Source organism: Xiphophorus maculatus, chromosome 2 (assembly GCF_002775205.1).
Source record: "Xiphophorus maculatus strain JP 163 A chromosome 2, X_maculatus-5.0-male, whole genome shotgun sequence".
NCBI classification, from domain to species: domain Eukaryota; kingdom Metazoa; phylum Chordata; class Actinopteri; order Cyprinodontiformes; family Poeciliidae; genus Xiphophorus; species Xiphophorus maculatus.
Genome location: NC_036444.1, coordinates 29,549,207 through 29,566,187, shown reverse-complemented (window position 1 = coordinate 29,566,187; position 16,981 = coordinate 29,549,207). Strand labels below are relative to the sequence as shown.

General features: G+C 41.2%; 1 protein-coding gene across 2 annotated transcripts in view; it reads right to left on the bottom strand.

The window, feature by feature from the left end:
• The window catches only part of met (MET proto-oncogene, receptor tyrosine kinase), a 122,713-nt gene that overhangs the window by 54,266 nt on the left and 51,466 nt on the right, over positions 1-16,981 (bottom strand). For both annotated transcript variants that reach the window (XM_023346465.1, XM_023346468.1), the window contains exons 8-10: positions 16,792-16,928; positions 15,515-15,685; positions 15,166-15,265 (exon numbers count right to left, since the gene is read on the bottom strand). In XM_023346465.1, the coding sequence (XP_023202233.1) occupies positions 15,166-15,265; positions 15,515-15,685; positions 16,792-16,928 (408 nt within the window). The remainder of the gene's footprint in view (positions 1-15,165; positions 15,266-15,514; positions 15,686-16,791; positions 16,929-16,981) is intronic.

Below are 16,981 nucleotides of genomic sequence, written 5' to 3'. Positions count from 1 at the left end.
ATTGTGACTGAATTGATTGACAGGGGCCATCTTATCAATTGAACAAGTGCGCGGGCCTGACATTCAGCGTAACAGAGGTGACGAAACACCCCATGGGCCCTACACCTCAAAGATCCGGCGCCACTGGCAACAAACAAGAGATTTAATTTAATGCTGCTAATGTGGCTTTAGTTAGTCTTCCATTTTGTGTCTGTTGAGTTTTTAATAAGAGTCACAGAAACTGTTTTGGTTGCTGGAGTTAATGGGACGAGATTGTCAGATCTCTGCGCTAGTAAAGCATGGCGGGCCACCAATCTTATAATACACTGGGGAAAACCCTGCAGAAGTGTTCAACATATGTTGAACTGGCTCCCTGTAGCTCAAAGAATAGACTTTAAAATACTGCTGTTAGTTTACAAATCACTGAACGGCTTAGCACCACAATACATTAAAGATCTGCTGTTGTTGTATCAACCCTCCAGATCTCTCAGGTCTTCCGCTCTGCATCCCCAGAACCAGAACCAAACGAGGAGAAGCAGCTTTCAGCATCTATGCACCACAAATTTGGAACAAACTTCCAGAAAACTGTAAAACAGCTGAAACACTGATTTCTTTTAAATCTCGACTAAAAACCCACCTGTTTATAATTGTATTTGAAATGTAATCAATTACAAATTTATTGATGGAACTTGACTTAATGCTGTGTTTTGATTATTGATTCTATATTGCATTGTGTTTCTGTGTTTATAATGATGTAAAGCACTTTGAAATGCCTTGCTGCTGAAATGTGCTATACAAATAAAATTTGATTGATGTCTAAATCCTCTATGTGTTGCAAAGAATGTTGTTCAATGATCCTGCTGATGAATCCTCTTCTTCGTAACAATATTTGGTAGGGCTGCACCAACTGCAGTTTTACTGATCTTTAAAAAACCTGACCTGCTGGTTCCGATTTTGGTCGATGCTGATTTTTTTTCCTGAAATGACTTGGTTTGACAGTCTGCCAGACAAATATCTCTCAGGAGAAAGCAGAAGAGGACAGTGGCTGATTTTTAAATCTTTGTTGAGGTATATAAGATCGGGGGACAAGATTGGATTCACGTGTAAGTATCAGTCAGTCAACAACCTCCCAAAATTAAGGAAATCAGTACAGATAAATCGGCCGGCTGATTAATCTGTGTACCCACTAATGGTTGGTGTTTTAGTGGCAGTGTAATTCTGTATCAAGAAGTGAATGCCTAATTTCATTAGATTTTTTCATATTATTGTATTTTTAAAAAGATGTCCTTATCTCTACTGGCCAGTCATGAGAAAATAAACATATTGCAGTTATATACACTGCCTGGCCAAAAAAAAAGTCCCCACCAAAAAATGGTCACACTCTCTAATATTTTGTTGGACCGCCTTTAGCTTTGATTACAGCCCGCATTCGCTGTGGCATTGTTTCAATAAGCTTCTGCAGTGTCACAAGATTTATTTCCATCCAGTGTTGCATTAATCTTTCACCAAGATCTTGTATTGATGATGGGAGAGTCTGACCACTGCGCAAAGCCTTCTCCAGCATATCCCAAAGATTCTCAATGTGGTTAAGGTCTGGACTCTGTGGTGGCCAATCCATGTGTGAAAAAGATGTCTCATGCTCCCTGAACCACTCTTTCACAATGTGAGACCCATGAATCCTGGCATTGTCATCTTGGAATATGCCCGTTCCATTTGGGAAGACAAAATCCATTGATGGAATAACCTGGTCATTCAGTATATTCAGGTATTCAGCTGACCTCATTCTTTGGGCACACAATGTTGCTGAACCTAGACCTGACCAACTGCAGCAACCCCAGATCATAGCACTGCCCCCACAGGCTTGTACAGTAGGCACTAGGCATGATGGGTGCATCACTTCACCTGCCTCTCTTCTTACCCTGATGCGCCCATCACTCTGGAACAGGGTAAATCTGGACTCATCAGACCACATGACCCTCTTCCATTCCTCCAGAGTCCAATCTTTATGCTCCCTAGCAAACTGAAGCCTTTTTTTCTGGGTAGCCTTACTGATTAGAGGTTTTCTTATGGCTACACAGCTGTTCAATCCCAACCCCTTGAGTTCCCTTCGCATTGTGCGTGTGGAAATGCTTTTGCGTTCACAATTAAACATACTCCTGAGTTCTGCTGTTGTTTTTCTTCGATTTGATTTGACCAAACGTTTAAGTAATCGCCGATCACGATCATTCAGGATTTTTTTCCGACCACATTTCTTCCTGGAAGACGATGGTTCCCCACCATCCTTCCAGGTTTTAATGATGCGTTGGACAGTTCTTAACCCAATTCTAGTAGTTTCTGCAATCTCCTTAGATGTTTTCTCTGCTTGATGCATGTCAATGATTTGACCCTTCTTAAACAGACTAACGTCTTTTCCACGACCACAGGATGTGTCTTTTGCCATGGTTGTTTAAGAAATGAGGAGTTACTCATTGCATCAGCTGGGGTTAAATAACTTGTTGCCAGCTGAAAGATAATCGCCTATGCAGTACTTATCCAATAGGAGGCTTGTACCTATTTGCTTAGTTAAATCCAGGTGGTGACTTTTTTTTGGCCAGGCAGTGTATAAAAGCCATTTAAGTCATTAGTGTCCTTTTTTCTGCTACACTTTTTCAATGTCACGTCTCTTAAGCAATACGTTGCTCAACTGTAGCAGTAGTAGTGTTTACACCACCTGCATCCTACATCTTCTTATCAGTTTAGGGGGTGGACAGGCTTCCATGACAACTGTAATAATTCAGTCACACAATGTAAACATGGGTTACTGTTACCATCAGGACAGGAGAAAGCATGCTGGTGTGTGTGCGTGCTGAAAGATCAGTGCTTATATTTGCTCTGCTGGAGGCAACATGTTTACCTTCTGGGGTCAAGAGTAGCATGCATTCAGCAGTCAATAACCTACATGTATGAGAGGTTAAAAAAAAGAAACACTGTTGAGATCGATGTGCTTCCTTTAACCTTTGACAACAAGCAATGACACCTGTACTCGGTTGTTTGGTGAACAAAAATAACTTGTTTCAAAAAAAGATATATTTTAATTATTTCAATGAAAATCTCCCTAATTGGGTTCATTTTTTTTATAATGATTGTTGTGGCATTTTTTTGGTGAATTTACCCAATGCCTTTATATACAGTTCCTCTCGATTCTCATCTCTCTTCAGTGCTCCATATGGGATTCCTTCACGATCAAACTGTTGCCTTACATAAGTCAAGACGTTAACGATTAGCTAAAATCAGATCCAATCATTTTAAACTTCAATAGAAAGTCATCGTTTCTCAATAGTAGAGGCTCCAGACTCTGTATGAACCAAAGTGTAGAACAAAGGACTGATTATACCAGGCAGAAAAGCAGTTTTTATGCAATAATGGTTTATATTTGATTACAGTTCTTCTCCTTCTCTTTTGACAAATTGTCTGTCTTCATTCCATGCCGTCCTCTACATCCTCTATCTTCACTCCAAATAACTCCGTCCTCTCTCATCACATCCATCAGTCTCCTTTCTAGTGTTTCCATTAAATAAAATAAACAACTAAAATCCCACCTGATTAAGTTTTTTTCATTAGTCATTAAAGTCTAATGGAAAAATTAAGTCATTTAAAAACATCATCCTCCAGCTACTTCCTGTCATCTTCTTTTGCGCCAATGGCAACATCTGGTTGTTGATCATGTGACTCTTGTGGTGTGAAAAACGTGTTTCCATTGCAGTTTTGATACAGCCGAATGAGCACAATGCCAAAAGGTTTTATTGAAAAACAAGAATTATTTTGTGTTTCCATTAATCTAATTTATTTTAGAAGTGTCAAAATGCACAATTATATGACCAATGGAAACACAACTGCTGTCTATCCTCTGAACATGTCAAAAAAATCTCAGGCTGGCCTTAAAATTACATTTCGAATGCCCTTTATTATTTTGTGAAAATAAAACTTTTCTTTACAAAGGAGAAATATAAACAAGGTCATATGTATTAAAGCTGGATTCTGCAAAGTGGAACTCAAAAGTACTTTGCGAACTGGCTAAAATCTCACTATGAGCACTCGGGTCCGTTTTCTTCCTCCCCACAGAGCGCTACTGACAGCAGCAGCACTTCCTGTACGGCTGAAACCTCTGACACCCGGAGCGAGCCGTGGCAGTCCAGATGGACGCTCACAAACAGGCCGAAACCACGCAGGCATAAAAAATGACTGTGTTTATGTGTGTAAGGGGCAGCACAAGCAGGAACCAAAACAGTCCAGTAAACCCGACTCATACCAGCGGAGAAACAAACAGGGCCGTACGGTATGGCAGGCCACCGCCAGCCCGCTCCGCGCCGCCTCCCCTGGGGACAGCAGAAAGGAAAAATACCCAGTGAATTAGAGGAAACGTCAGTCATTTTCATTGTTCGGTCGCTGTCTGCTCCGATAGGCAGACGAGGCCGGGAGCAGCTGTAAATACAATTGCTGGCTGGCTGAGCGGGAGCAGCTAGCCGGACCGGAGCTTAACTGTGAGGGTGATGAGAGAAGCAGCCATCCCCGAATCTCTGCTGACCCCCAAGGATCGTTAGCAGAAAAAAAAGCTGGAGAGTTGCAACAAAAGCATTTGTCAAATATAGAGTGATTTATAAGTTTGACTCTGTTTCCTTTACTGTAGATTGTTATGGATTTCACACTTCCTTATTTTGACGATATTTCATTTGTCATTGCATATGAATGGACGTATCTATTACAGATTGTTAGGACAGAAAACGCGGAGATAACCGGACATAATGTGAACAGCAGCTCAGCCTTTCAGCGGCCCGAGGCGAAAAGCCATCCCGTTGTTTTGCTTTTGACGTCATGACGCTGTTCACCTGACGGCAGCAAAGTGAAAACTTTACTTGGAGGCTGCGACGAGTCTGACAACAGATGTCTGACAGACAGTAAGGATGTTTCCATGACCTCCTCAGATCGCCTCACTATCGGCTGCAGCGAACAATCAGCTATGTACGATGGTGAGTTGAGGCCATTTTAGACAGAAAAAAAAGTATTAAACATCCTCCAAGGAAAACTCAGAAATTTTGAGATTAATCTTAGAAATTTTGAAAGAAAAACATGGAGATTTCAGTGTCAAAAGTCAAAATACCACTCTGCATCTTTATCAATCAATTATAAAAAGATAAAAATACAGTCATAGAACACACCATACAGTAAACCAGAGAAAATTACTTTTTTGTCAAGTGCATCATCACACATCAGATATGTTGGTCAGTGTTGCATTTCTTAAGGTTCTGAAGCAACTCTAAACAGGGGGGTTAAAAGTTGCTTCAGTGTTTTGGATGTTTTGCAGTTTTCTAGGAGTTTGTTCCAGATTTGCGGTGCATAGAAGCTGAATGCTGCTTCTTCATGTTTGATGCTGGTTCTAGGGATGCAGAGCAGAACCAGAACCAGAATATCTGAGAGGTCTGGAAGGTTGATACAACAGCAGCAGATCTTTAAGCCGTTCAGTGATTTCTGAACAGTAGTTTAAAGTCTCTTCTCTCAGGGGAAGGGCTGTAGAAGTGGGTGTTTTGCTCCATCTTCCTGGCTTTAGTCAGAACACTAGCAGCTGCGTTCAAAATCCAAATTATTTTGTTTGTTGTTTTTTTCATTTTGTTAATCCTGTAAGGTTAAAATCAACATACATAATAATGCTGGTATGATGTAAGCTTATTATAAATGATGCTAATGATAGTAGGTATGTTACACTCATAGAGTAGAATGAAAGAGAATCTGAGAGGGGGGGCATGGGAAAGGAAAGGAGATTCATGCATTATTCAGGTGTCAGCTGGGAGGATTTAGTCTGCTGGGAAAAGAAAGGAAGAAGAGCCTGACACGAAACAAACCGATACATGAGTTGAGGCGACAGGTGCCTGGCCATGGCCGAGGCTCCTGTTCAAGCCCAGATATCTGTATTAGCGAGGCCCTGCTGCCCTGCCGCGGCAACGGGAAAGGTTCACTTCACCCCTGTCCTTTTGTGTTTGTACTGTACATGTAGATATACTACATCGGCTTTTTTTTTTGGCTTTGCGATTGTGCCGGCTTTTCATAACAGACGGTAGTGTAAGTCTCTTTCATGCTTGTGGGAACGCTGGGGTGAGCTATCACCAGGCTTTAGCTCAGATCCAAGGAGCGGATATCAAGCTAGCCAGCGTTTTGTGCTTTACCTCAGTCTGCTGAAGCTCCAACAAGCTCTTGGTTCATTAACCTGACTCCAGCCCTCCAGGTCAGCTTTGTGAACACATTAACCGCTCTGCTACCTCTGGGATGTTCATTTGTGAAACATCCACTTCCAGAGGTTAAGACAATAAGACACTCATACTGTCACTTCCCAGGCTGAGCTCTAACTCATCCTGTTGACTGGATGGAATTTAACAAGCGACAGCTGAGGCCCGGTTGGACACAGTCCCTTCCTAAATCATTAGTAATGACAGACTCATTTTAGGCTACAGCTTGATGTACCTTTTGACGTTTCGGTCCAGTTTTAAATGGAAATTAGAAAACTGCTGTAGAGCTTTAGGGTTTTTTTCTTTTTTGAGAGTGAACTGAATCTAACTTGAAGGTGAAGCGAACCCTGACTATCAGGATGTAAATTTAACATGCTGCCACACCAGACAACTTCTTTCACCGCAGGTACAGTTTCAGCCATTAAATGCATTACTACACCAGTGCCACAGGTTGGAATAAGATAAAAGTGAAACTGTTCTCATGTTTCACATACGCTGGTTACACATGACCCAGGTTAGGGATAAAGTGGTGGATTTTACAAAGCTCAGAAGTTACATTACGGGCTGGTGTGTAGTTGCACTTAATTGTATATATATATATACATAAAATTAATTCCAGTTAAAGCAGTTCTGCACTTGAGGTTTCAGGGTATTAAAGTATGGAACTTTTATTTAAAAAAAATGTTTTTTACATATTTGTTAAAATGATCACCATGTTGTGACAGTATAATATGAATCAAACTGATCCTGGTCCTGCTGAAGGTTTCTCCTTGCTAAAACCAAGTGGTTTCTCTCCACTGTCGCATCATGCTTAAGGTGAGTGATTACTGCAGTCAATGACTCAAAGTAATTAGCTGCTCTTTCTTAGACAATATTTTACTGGTCACAAATAAGTGATCAAATGACTCTGGTTGCTTTGTATGCTCTAAAAACCCCCACAACAGGCCAAACCATGAGTTCATGCGCTGGAATCTGAACAACTGCACTTAAGCTCTACACAGTTAAAAACGACACATTCTGCCACATCACAGAGTTTTGCTAATTATAACTTACAAAAACCAATTCTAGCATTTCGGTTTGTGTATTTTTAGAGCGATATCGGCTGCTGGCTCCGTTCAACTCTTGTCCAGAGAGAAACACTTCAATGTTTAGCCTCGGCTTGAGCAGACGGTTCGTTCCCACCCAGAAGTTTCGCCGAGTGGCTGCTGTTGTCCGTCAGTTCCACTGGAGAGGCTCAGCAGTAATCGATTAAAGACGCACAGCTGGAGAGGGATCATCGGAATTCTTGGGATTATAAACCTGAATTTAGAGCTTTTAACTTCAGCTTGCCCTCATTGTTGGTGTGTAATGAAGCCTAAGCCCCCCTGACACCCATCAACTGCTGACCTGAACACAGGTCAATGACCAGAGAAAGGGAAACTGAAACGCGAGACAGTGAGGGTGGGCTCTCTCTGTGTGTGTGTGTGTGTGTGTGTAAGGACAATAAAAAAGGATATTCCATCACAAAGAGTTGAGATGGAACTCTTATTTGAAGAGTGAGTATGTGTGTCTGTGTTTACGGAGCGTATTATTATCTCCTGACTGAACCTGCAGCAGCGTGTGCATCAGGATGACAGATAGCATCATTACAAGGAACTGCGTGTCCTCAAACCGTCTCCCTTTGGCAAACAGCGGCACACCTTCCCGCTCTGCGTGAACCAGGAAACACGGGCAGCTCTAACAGAAGGCGCTTCAGTCAGCCATGCTGTCATTATGAGGGGAGAAAAATGCTGCAGAGAAAGTTACAGAAAATAGCTCTTTGCACTTGTCCTTTTGCTTTGTTCCGCTTCCTTAGAGTAAGTCTCGAAACATCCGTGTTTATTTAAATATTTTTTAGAGCTTCATTTTGTGTTTTTCCTTTAAGACAGTGAAACCAGCAGCCACAGCAGCAGCAGCAGCAGCTGTAAAACCTTTGCATCTAGGCATAAAAATTGACAACAGTAGCCAGTAAGCAGCGCTTAGAGTTATGGTTATGATCACTATTATTGCTCCTTGTCATTTCCAGTAGTGATATAAAAATTTTGCTTGCACATCACTAGAGCAGCCAAAGGCATGTTGGACGTCTGCAGGTTTTACCTTCAGCTTCTATGTAGGCCTGTCGCGATAAACAATAAATCAATTAATTGTATGATAAATTAAAACTATCAACCTCATTTTAATTATCGGCATTATCGTCTCTTCCGGCCTTTTTCTCTTTCAGCTAATGACACTAAATGAAAAAAGGCTCAACTCCGGTGCTCTCCACTGACTCCCCCTTCCTCATTTTCTCAGTGTACTACCCAGCGCACACGACACGATCTTAGAACTGTCGGCCGATTGTCGGCCCATTTTCAAAACCTGACAGACCACACATTAGCCGACAGAAATCCTAGGTATAACGGTTCGATCGGGTTCGTTCCTGCTGTGTGGTGTCCAACAAGGGGGATGAAATAATGGCTACATTATTCAGTATTTAGTCCAGTGAACTAATTTTAAAACCAGGCATTAATCAATGCTTTACTACAATCTACCTGCAATGCATGTGGCTAGTGTCAGCGTAAAGTCCTGACTGAATGAAAATCATTAGAACCTATTTACGTCACGTAACGAAGAACAGCTGAAAAGTTACCAGGTTTATCAACTGCGGTAGCAATTTGGCTCCAATTCCTCCCCTTGTCATTTCTATATTCTTTGCATGAAATGTTGAATAAACATTAATGTTGTTTCCACATATCATTTACAATGTCTGCTGGACTTCCGGTTGCACAGTGTCAGCTGTTTGGGATTCCCCTCCGTAATTTCCCCTCAGAAAGTGTGGAGGGAATCCCTGCTTTCTGATTGGCTACCTGTCACATTCAACAGGTTGCATCAAACTCCCAGTTGGGGAAAACCCCTGATTTGGATCGGAGTGGCCAAGACCATCTACCATAACACACCACACACTACAGCATGACCGGTTATGAAATCACAAAGCGACAATCTCAGAAAGACCAACGTTCTAAGATTGTCCTAAGGGGAAAATCTGGGCAAAAAAGTGTATCCATCTTTGGCAGGAAATCGCATTATTACATCATTTCCATTAAATCAGTGTAAAAAGGTCTTCAAACAATATTATCGTTTATCGCAATAATTTTTGAGACAATTAATCGTTCAGCAAAATTTGTTATTGTGACAGGCCTACTTCTATGAGCCACAAATCTGGAACAAACATCCAGAAAGCTGCCAAGCTGCTTTAAGTAAAGGCTAAAGCTGCTCTGGAACCGTGACAAAGGGAACATTGACCAACATGTTTGCTGTGTAACAATATTAATGATTGCACTTGACAAAATGTAATGTTTGACTTTAGCTGTTTCCATTAACCGTAGAAATGCACAAATTGAAATTAGGAAAATAAATTTGCTGAGTGGAAACAAGCCAAAAGACTGACATTTTTCAATAGAAACTTTTAAACTTTTTATTGCTACAATAAAGTGGGTTTTTTAGCCTTATTGAAATAGGTGTATTTTGTAAAACTGCAATGGAAACACGTTGTTCGCATCACACAAGTCACGCGATCAGCAGCCGGATGTTACTACGGAAACAACAAATAAGACGACAGGAAGTGGTTGGAAGATGATGGTTTGTTTTTCAGGCAGCTGGCTCCACCTGAGCGCTCACTGCATCACGCAGTCCAGAGAGTGTTGTGTCATTCCAACATGTTGAATCTAGTGGTTGTACGACTTCACATTTTTTAAAGTCAACTTCAACAGTCCAGTTGACTAGTCGCTGTGATGCCATAAAAACGGCGAAAATGCTTCACATCAGCTCACAGGCAGACAGACGATGAGCTGATTACATTGCAGTTACATATATTATGTAACTGCCATGATTTTTAATGACAAACAGGCGTATTCACGTGTGATTTCAATTTCATTTTTTATTTAATGGAAACACTGCAACTATCAAATTGTGTTTTTCAACATCAGGAGAACATAGAGAAAGATTTGTGGCCTTTTGTAATGGAAACACTTGTGTGATGTATTGATGTTTTTATATTGAAATGCTTTGTTGAGGAAAAATAATATAGAAATAAACTTGATTGATTGATTAAGGTTTATATTCCTTTGTTGTCAGAAAACAAACAAAAACACAAGGAAGACAGAACTGTCAGAGCACAGGTGTCTAACTCCAGTCCTGCAGGGCCACTGCCCTGCAACTTTTAGATGTGTCTCTGCTGCACCACCTGAACAGAATAATTAGGTCATTAAGGCTCTGGAGAACTGATCTACACAAGGAGGAGGTCACTAAGCCATTTCATTCCAGTGTTTTGGACCTGTGGCACATCTAAAAACTGCAGGACAGCGGCCCTCGAGGACTGGAGTTTGACGCCCCTGTGTCAGAGTGACATTTTTGCACGACCCTCACATGAACAGATGTGATTCAAACCAAGTCCAGTTTTGTTTGGACTTATGAACCGGGAGAGGTTTTATATGCATTAAACACCTTTTCATTGCCTTTGTAATTGAGCACAGTCGACTTTGGAGGCTTGAAAAGCAGCGTGATGAAAGTCTTGAGTGCGTCTGGTTGAATAATTTCAAACAGCTCCAGGCTGAGAGTGTACAAAGCAGCTGTGCTGAGGCAGAGATGATGCTTCCCAGACATAATGCTGCGAGTGGCTGCGCTGGGCCCCGTGGAGGTGAGGGGAGCCAGCGGCGCCATGAGGTTCTGCTACTGTGCGTGAGTCACGGGTGACAGCTGGATCCTGCAGAATCAGACTGTGGAGTTTCCATTTCCTGTCCTCTCATGTGTGTCTGAAACTGTAGCTGTTTTCCTTCATCAGGAATTCTCTCTCTTCTGAAATGCTTTCTCGAATGCAATTTTTATTTTTTTTAAAAATGAGAATAACATTCATGTGTCCGAGGTAGTGAAATGTTTATTAGCTCCCATTTCCATTTTTCGAGTCAAATTGAGTTCGGATGTGGAAAAGACCCAACCAAGCTGAGTTCATGAACTGAAAGTCATTAGTCAAAGGTAAAAACAAAACAAAGCAAAACAAAAAAGCTCTCGACTGCAAATAAAGATACTCATGACAGGACAAATTCCACAGCAGGGATTTTTGCTGAGTATGGAAACATGAACTCATTGCTTTTGGATTAAAACCTTTGATCAGACGGAATGTCTTCCATTAGAAAGACATTATGGTGAAACATAACGGCGTAGGCATACATCCTGGCATGATATGCGGTTGTAGAGTGGTGAGGAAAATGCAGTGGATCCAGGTTTGTAGAATGAAATGATGATTTAATGAAAAATAATGCACAATAATCCAGGCAGCACAGGTTAGCAGAAGGCTAGGAGCTCAGAACTGGAATGAGTTCTGACGACTCTATCCAGTCGTCAATGATTTTTGACGACTGGATAGACGAGGACCCGTCAAGGAAGAAGGTGGGTAATCAGGTGAACAAGACACAGGTGGTATCAATCAAGGGGTAGACAGGACAACACAGAGACCCAACTGACACAGGAACCAAAATAAACACACAGAAAACTCAAATCCTCATACATCCAGCTCCTGGGACGGAACAATACAGATTAAGTTCACTAGACAAGGCTTCAGAAATGATTTACTGAAGACATTTCTGAAGAAAAAAAAAATCATTAGTTATCCTTTTACAAATAAAGGTTTCACAAATCACCAGTTATCTTTCACAGAATCAGTCACTCCAGTTTTCACGATTCCACGGATGCGGAAAATCAACAGGTTCCCACTTTCTTACGCAAAAGCATAATTGTGAATTTTTGGTAATTTTCAGCAAAAGATTGAAAACATTATTTGTAGTTGGTAGTATTTTGAACTTCTACTTCCCTGCTGCCTGATGTCAAGTTAAAGTATGTGATATTTTGAATAACATAAATGTAGCTATTTAGCATGTTTAAAGAATGGTCGCATGTTTGTTTTGTTTGTTTGGTATTTCCACATCGTTTTTCCTTTTACTGTAAATTTTCTAAGTGGTTTAATTAGAAAAAATATATATATGCAAAAAATTATCAAATTTGTGATTTTGACTTCAAAAGTTGTAGTTTTTGGTTTTCACAAAAGTACAAATAAAGATTTTCTGAATCTCAAACTGGGTTTTAAAGAATTTCGGTTCCCTGTAGAATCAGTTTAAGAATGTTATCAATCAATTAATCATTTTCAAAACTGGGATGTTTTTTGACTCAAAAAAAAAATCAATGAATATTTTCAAACTAATAAATAAATAAAAACGCAACAAATTGTAGAAATGTAGTGGAGAAAAAATTGACAGTATGAATTATCGGTTCGCAGCCGAGTGTGAAGCGGCCGGGATGAGGATCAGTGCCTCCAAATCCGAAGCCATGGTCTTGAGCCGGAAAAGGGTAGAGTTCAAGTATCTCGGGATCTTGTTCACGAATGGGGGAAGAAGGAAGCGGGAGGTCGACAGGTGGATTGGTGCAGCGTCTGCCGTCAAGCGGGCGTTGTACCAGTCCATCGTGGTGAAGAGAGAGCTGAGCCAAAAAGCGAAGCTCTCGATTTACCGGTCGATCTACGTTCCCACCCTCATCTATGGTCATGAGCTTTAGGTCATGACCGAAAGAACGAGATCGCGGATACAAGCGGCCGAAATGGGTTTTCTCCGCAGGGTGGCTGGGCTCTCCCTTAGAGATAGGGTGAGAAGCTCAGTCATCCGGGAGGGACTCAGAGTAGAGCCGCTGCTTCTTCACATTGAGAGGAGCCAGTTGAGGTGGCTTAGGGCATCTGATCAGGATGCCTCCTGGACGCCTCCCTGGTGAGGTGTTCCGGGCACGTCCCACCGGGAGGAGGCCCCGGGGAAGACCCAGGACACGCTGGAGGGACTATGTCTCTCGGCTGGCCTGAGAACGCCTCGGGATTCCCCCGGCAGAGCTGGAAGAAGTGGACGGGGAGAGGGAAGACTGGGCCTCCCTTCTGAAGCTGCTACCCCAGCGACCCGACCCCGGATAAAGCGGAAGAAGATGGATGGATGGATGAATTATCTATGTAAGTTAATTAAGAGTACATAAAAAATTTACTTCAGTAACAAAGTACTTGTTCTTTGCTACATTCCATCACTGAATATTAGAAACAATCGTTAAAATCCAGTCCCACCGTCCAGCACGCTTTAGAAATAAAAGTCTCTTCATCATCTTGCAGTCTCAGTCAGACAATATTAAAACCATGAAGAAACATAAAGCATGACTCTGTCTGTTTTATTGACGGCAAATCAAGATAAGTGATAGTAAAACGCTTTTCACAGCAGCGTGCTGTTAAAGGGAATGATGCTCATATCTGAATTCCCTGCAGACGGATCAGACCTGTTGGATAATTCTGCTTCTGAAGACATTTTGAACATGTGCAGGTGTGTGAGACCAAGAGATTTCCTCAACAAGAGCATCCTACTCACCAGAATCCAGTTCAGACTTTGTTCTAAACTTGTTATCTCACTAAAGAGCCTCTTAGCTGACAATGATTGGTCAGAAATTGTCCTGCAGCAGTTTCTGCCTTTTTTAAAGTCGTTTACCAGGCAGCACAAGGAATGGAGTGACCAGCAGGATGTAAATGATCTGGAAATGGTTTTCCTGTTAGGCATTAATGAAGTTAAAGCTGCTGTCTGCTTAACTTCCCATCATTGCTACACTACAGTTTACTTCACAGCTTTTAATGACGAAAACTTAATGTGATTATTTCAAATCTAATCAAATTTACTCATAAAACACATTTAAAAAGAGTCTTTGACCAAAGTGCTGTACAATAATGAAAGGAGAGAAGAGAGCAGAAAAACCCCATAGAGATCAGAGAACAACAAGCAAAAACACACAAAACATTTGAAATAAAAAAAACTTGAAAGGAAATGAGTTAAGTTTAACGGAGCAAAGTCAGAGATTTATGAAACCTTTGTGAAATATCTAAAAAGACAATTTTTTTTAGCTTTTTAAAAAAAATATAAGCATCTTATCATGAGACAAGTATTGATAGTCAAACATGAAGAACTCTAAATTGATTACAGATTCTTAGGGTTCTAAGAATTTGTGATCAATTTAGATTGTTGTGATTTGTGAAAGCTTAAATCCTGTCCTGCTCTTCAGAGCCTGACATCATGTAGGGAGAAAAGAATTAATCAGATTGATTAGTCGATTACTGAAATAATCGTCAACTAAAGTAGTAATCAAATAATGTTGAACTGGTTGTTGTTACAGACTCTGAAAGAACAAGACACATTTTGCATCAGATATAAAATATATCAGATATATGTTCCACCCAGAAGAGTGTCAGCTTCAGCTTCACCCGGTTCAAATGCCTTGATAAACATCTAGCATTATGAATCTTCTGCTCATTATTAATCAGTTAATCAAAAAGAGATCAGCAGTAATACACTGCACCATCTGACTGTAAGCAGAAAGGCCTGAGCTCTTCACATGTTGATGTCAGATCTTTAGTTTTTAGTTCACTAAAATAACACTTTTATTGCATTTTAAACAACAAAATGTTTGTTTTTTGAATTAGAAGAGGAATTTAACTTTGTGTTTATTTGATATTTTTCAATATTGTACAAAATAACTTAAGTGGCTGAAAGAAAAATCTGCACAATATGGCTAGTTTTTTGTTTTCACAATTACTCGATTAATCGTCAGAATAATCGATACAATACTAAAATAATCATCATCATCAGCAGCAGCTCTAATATTGAGTAATAAGAGAAATGCTGAGATTAAACTGCATGCAGGAATTGATCAAATATGAGTTTGACTGATTTTGTTGAGTGTAAGAAAGGAAACAGGTGGAAATGTGTTTCCTTTCAGCTAAGTTCATGGAGTGTTTCTCCGCTTTGTTCCAAGCCAGGATTTAAATGCGTCAAAATCACGGCCTACCGGAGAAGCTTCCTGTCGCACTCACCACGTGGAAGACGGCGGCGTCCTGAGCCGTCCTGAGAACCATCTGGGGCTGGAGGCCGGACTGGAGGTAGGAGCCCTGAGCCGAGACGGTGCAGCCTCCGCTACGGCGAGGGAACGGAGAGCAGCGTTAGCATCAGACACGGGAGATTCCCGCTGGGAGGCACCTGCTGTTCGCGTTAGCAGCTCGTCACCTCCCACTCACTTCCTACTGCTGTAAAACTCCGGCCTTAGTCTAACTCATCCCACCCATTACCGTTCCTCTGTCAGGCGATGACACACAGACGAGCTTAGGTTCACATTCATGGCACGTCTAGCGTGACGTGCGGGCCGAAAGGAGTTTGGACTCTCACCTCACGAAGGAGCGCAGCGGCCGGATGCTGCTGATGACCGGGTCCTCGTTGTAGGTGAACGGCACGGGTGCCTGCCGCTCCACCGCATCCACCGTCAGCTTCACCGGCTGCTCCGAGGGCACGGCGTGTGTGTGCGGTGGCGTCTTACAGGTCAGCATGGAGAACGACAGGCTGAGGGCGGAACAGTGCCGAGGTTTTCTGTTAGCTGTTAGCAAAGGATTCTAAACGCTTAAAGGGGCAGTGTTATGTTTTCCAGCTGTGAACTATCAATTAACCAGGTTACCTTTAGTTGCTATAAAGATGCTGTATACATATCAAAAATGACTTAAAATAAATTAGACTTTGTGTTTTAACACCTTGAAATTGGGCCTTTGTCTCTTTAAGAAGCTCCTGTTCTTTGTGAAACTCAGCCTTCACAACATGGCTCCTCTATTAACCCTTTAATAAGCCTCTCACATTAAGCAATCAATTAATTTCATTATAAATTCAGATGATTATGGTGATTAACTGGAGGACAAATTTGTTTAAAGGGACATCATAATCTACTTTATTTATAATTTTGGTTGTAGGTGGTTTTTATTGCCATTTTATTTATTGTTATTTATCTTCCAGTTCCAGTGTTAAGTGATTTATTAAAAAATTGAAGTTTTTTGGTCTTTTAGAGGGAGAACTTGTGTTATTATGCAATTATCTGTATGTTTCTTGAAAACGATTGTGAAACAACAACATTATTGTTTATCGCACCAATTACTGGAAGTATTTATTTATTGTCCAACAAAATTTGCTATCGTGACAGGCCTACCCTTTAACAACGTTTTTACCAGAGTTTCACTGAGAAGTAACTCCTATGATGAGCTCAGCTAATGCTCAGTTCCACCAACTGTCTGCTAATTGCTGCTGGCTAGTCTGAAGGAGCTGAGTGGGGAAGTCACAGAGAGAGGGCTGCTCTGTGAGGCGGAAGCTTGGAATCTGCAGCTCAGAGGAGAAACTGTGTCTCAAAAGCGGCTCTAAGTTCACCTAGGTGTTTCACACAGCTGAATGGTTGCCATGGGAGATTAAAGGATTTCTCAAACATGCATGAAAGAACCAAAGCATTTGATTCACACTTCAGGTATAATTTTGATGAAGGAATGACAGTCAATTTTACATAATACTGCCTTTAAGAAAAAGAAGTATAAAAAAAGAACAAAAGGAAAGCTTAGAGTGTATAAAGAAAGAAAGAAAGGAAGGAAGAAAGAGAGAGAAACCAGAATTTCATTCAGTGAAACATTACTGACCTTTGGATCTTGCAGCTTGTCTTCCCTACAGTCACCACTTGTTTGTTTCCAGTGTCCAAAAAGGCTCCTCTGATAGTCAACATGGTGTTACCAGACTTTGGACCAAATGCGGGAAAGATGTCATAGATCACAGGGTCCTGGATGGATGGAGGCGAAATAAAGAGTTTATTACAGGCTGCAGTAATTAGCC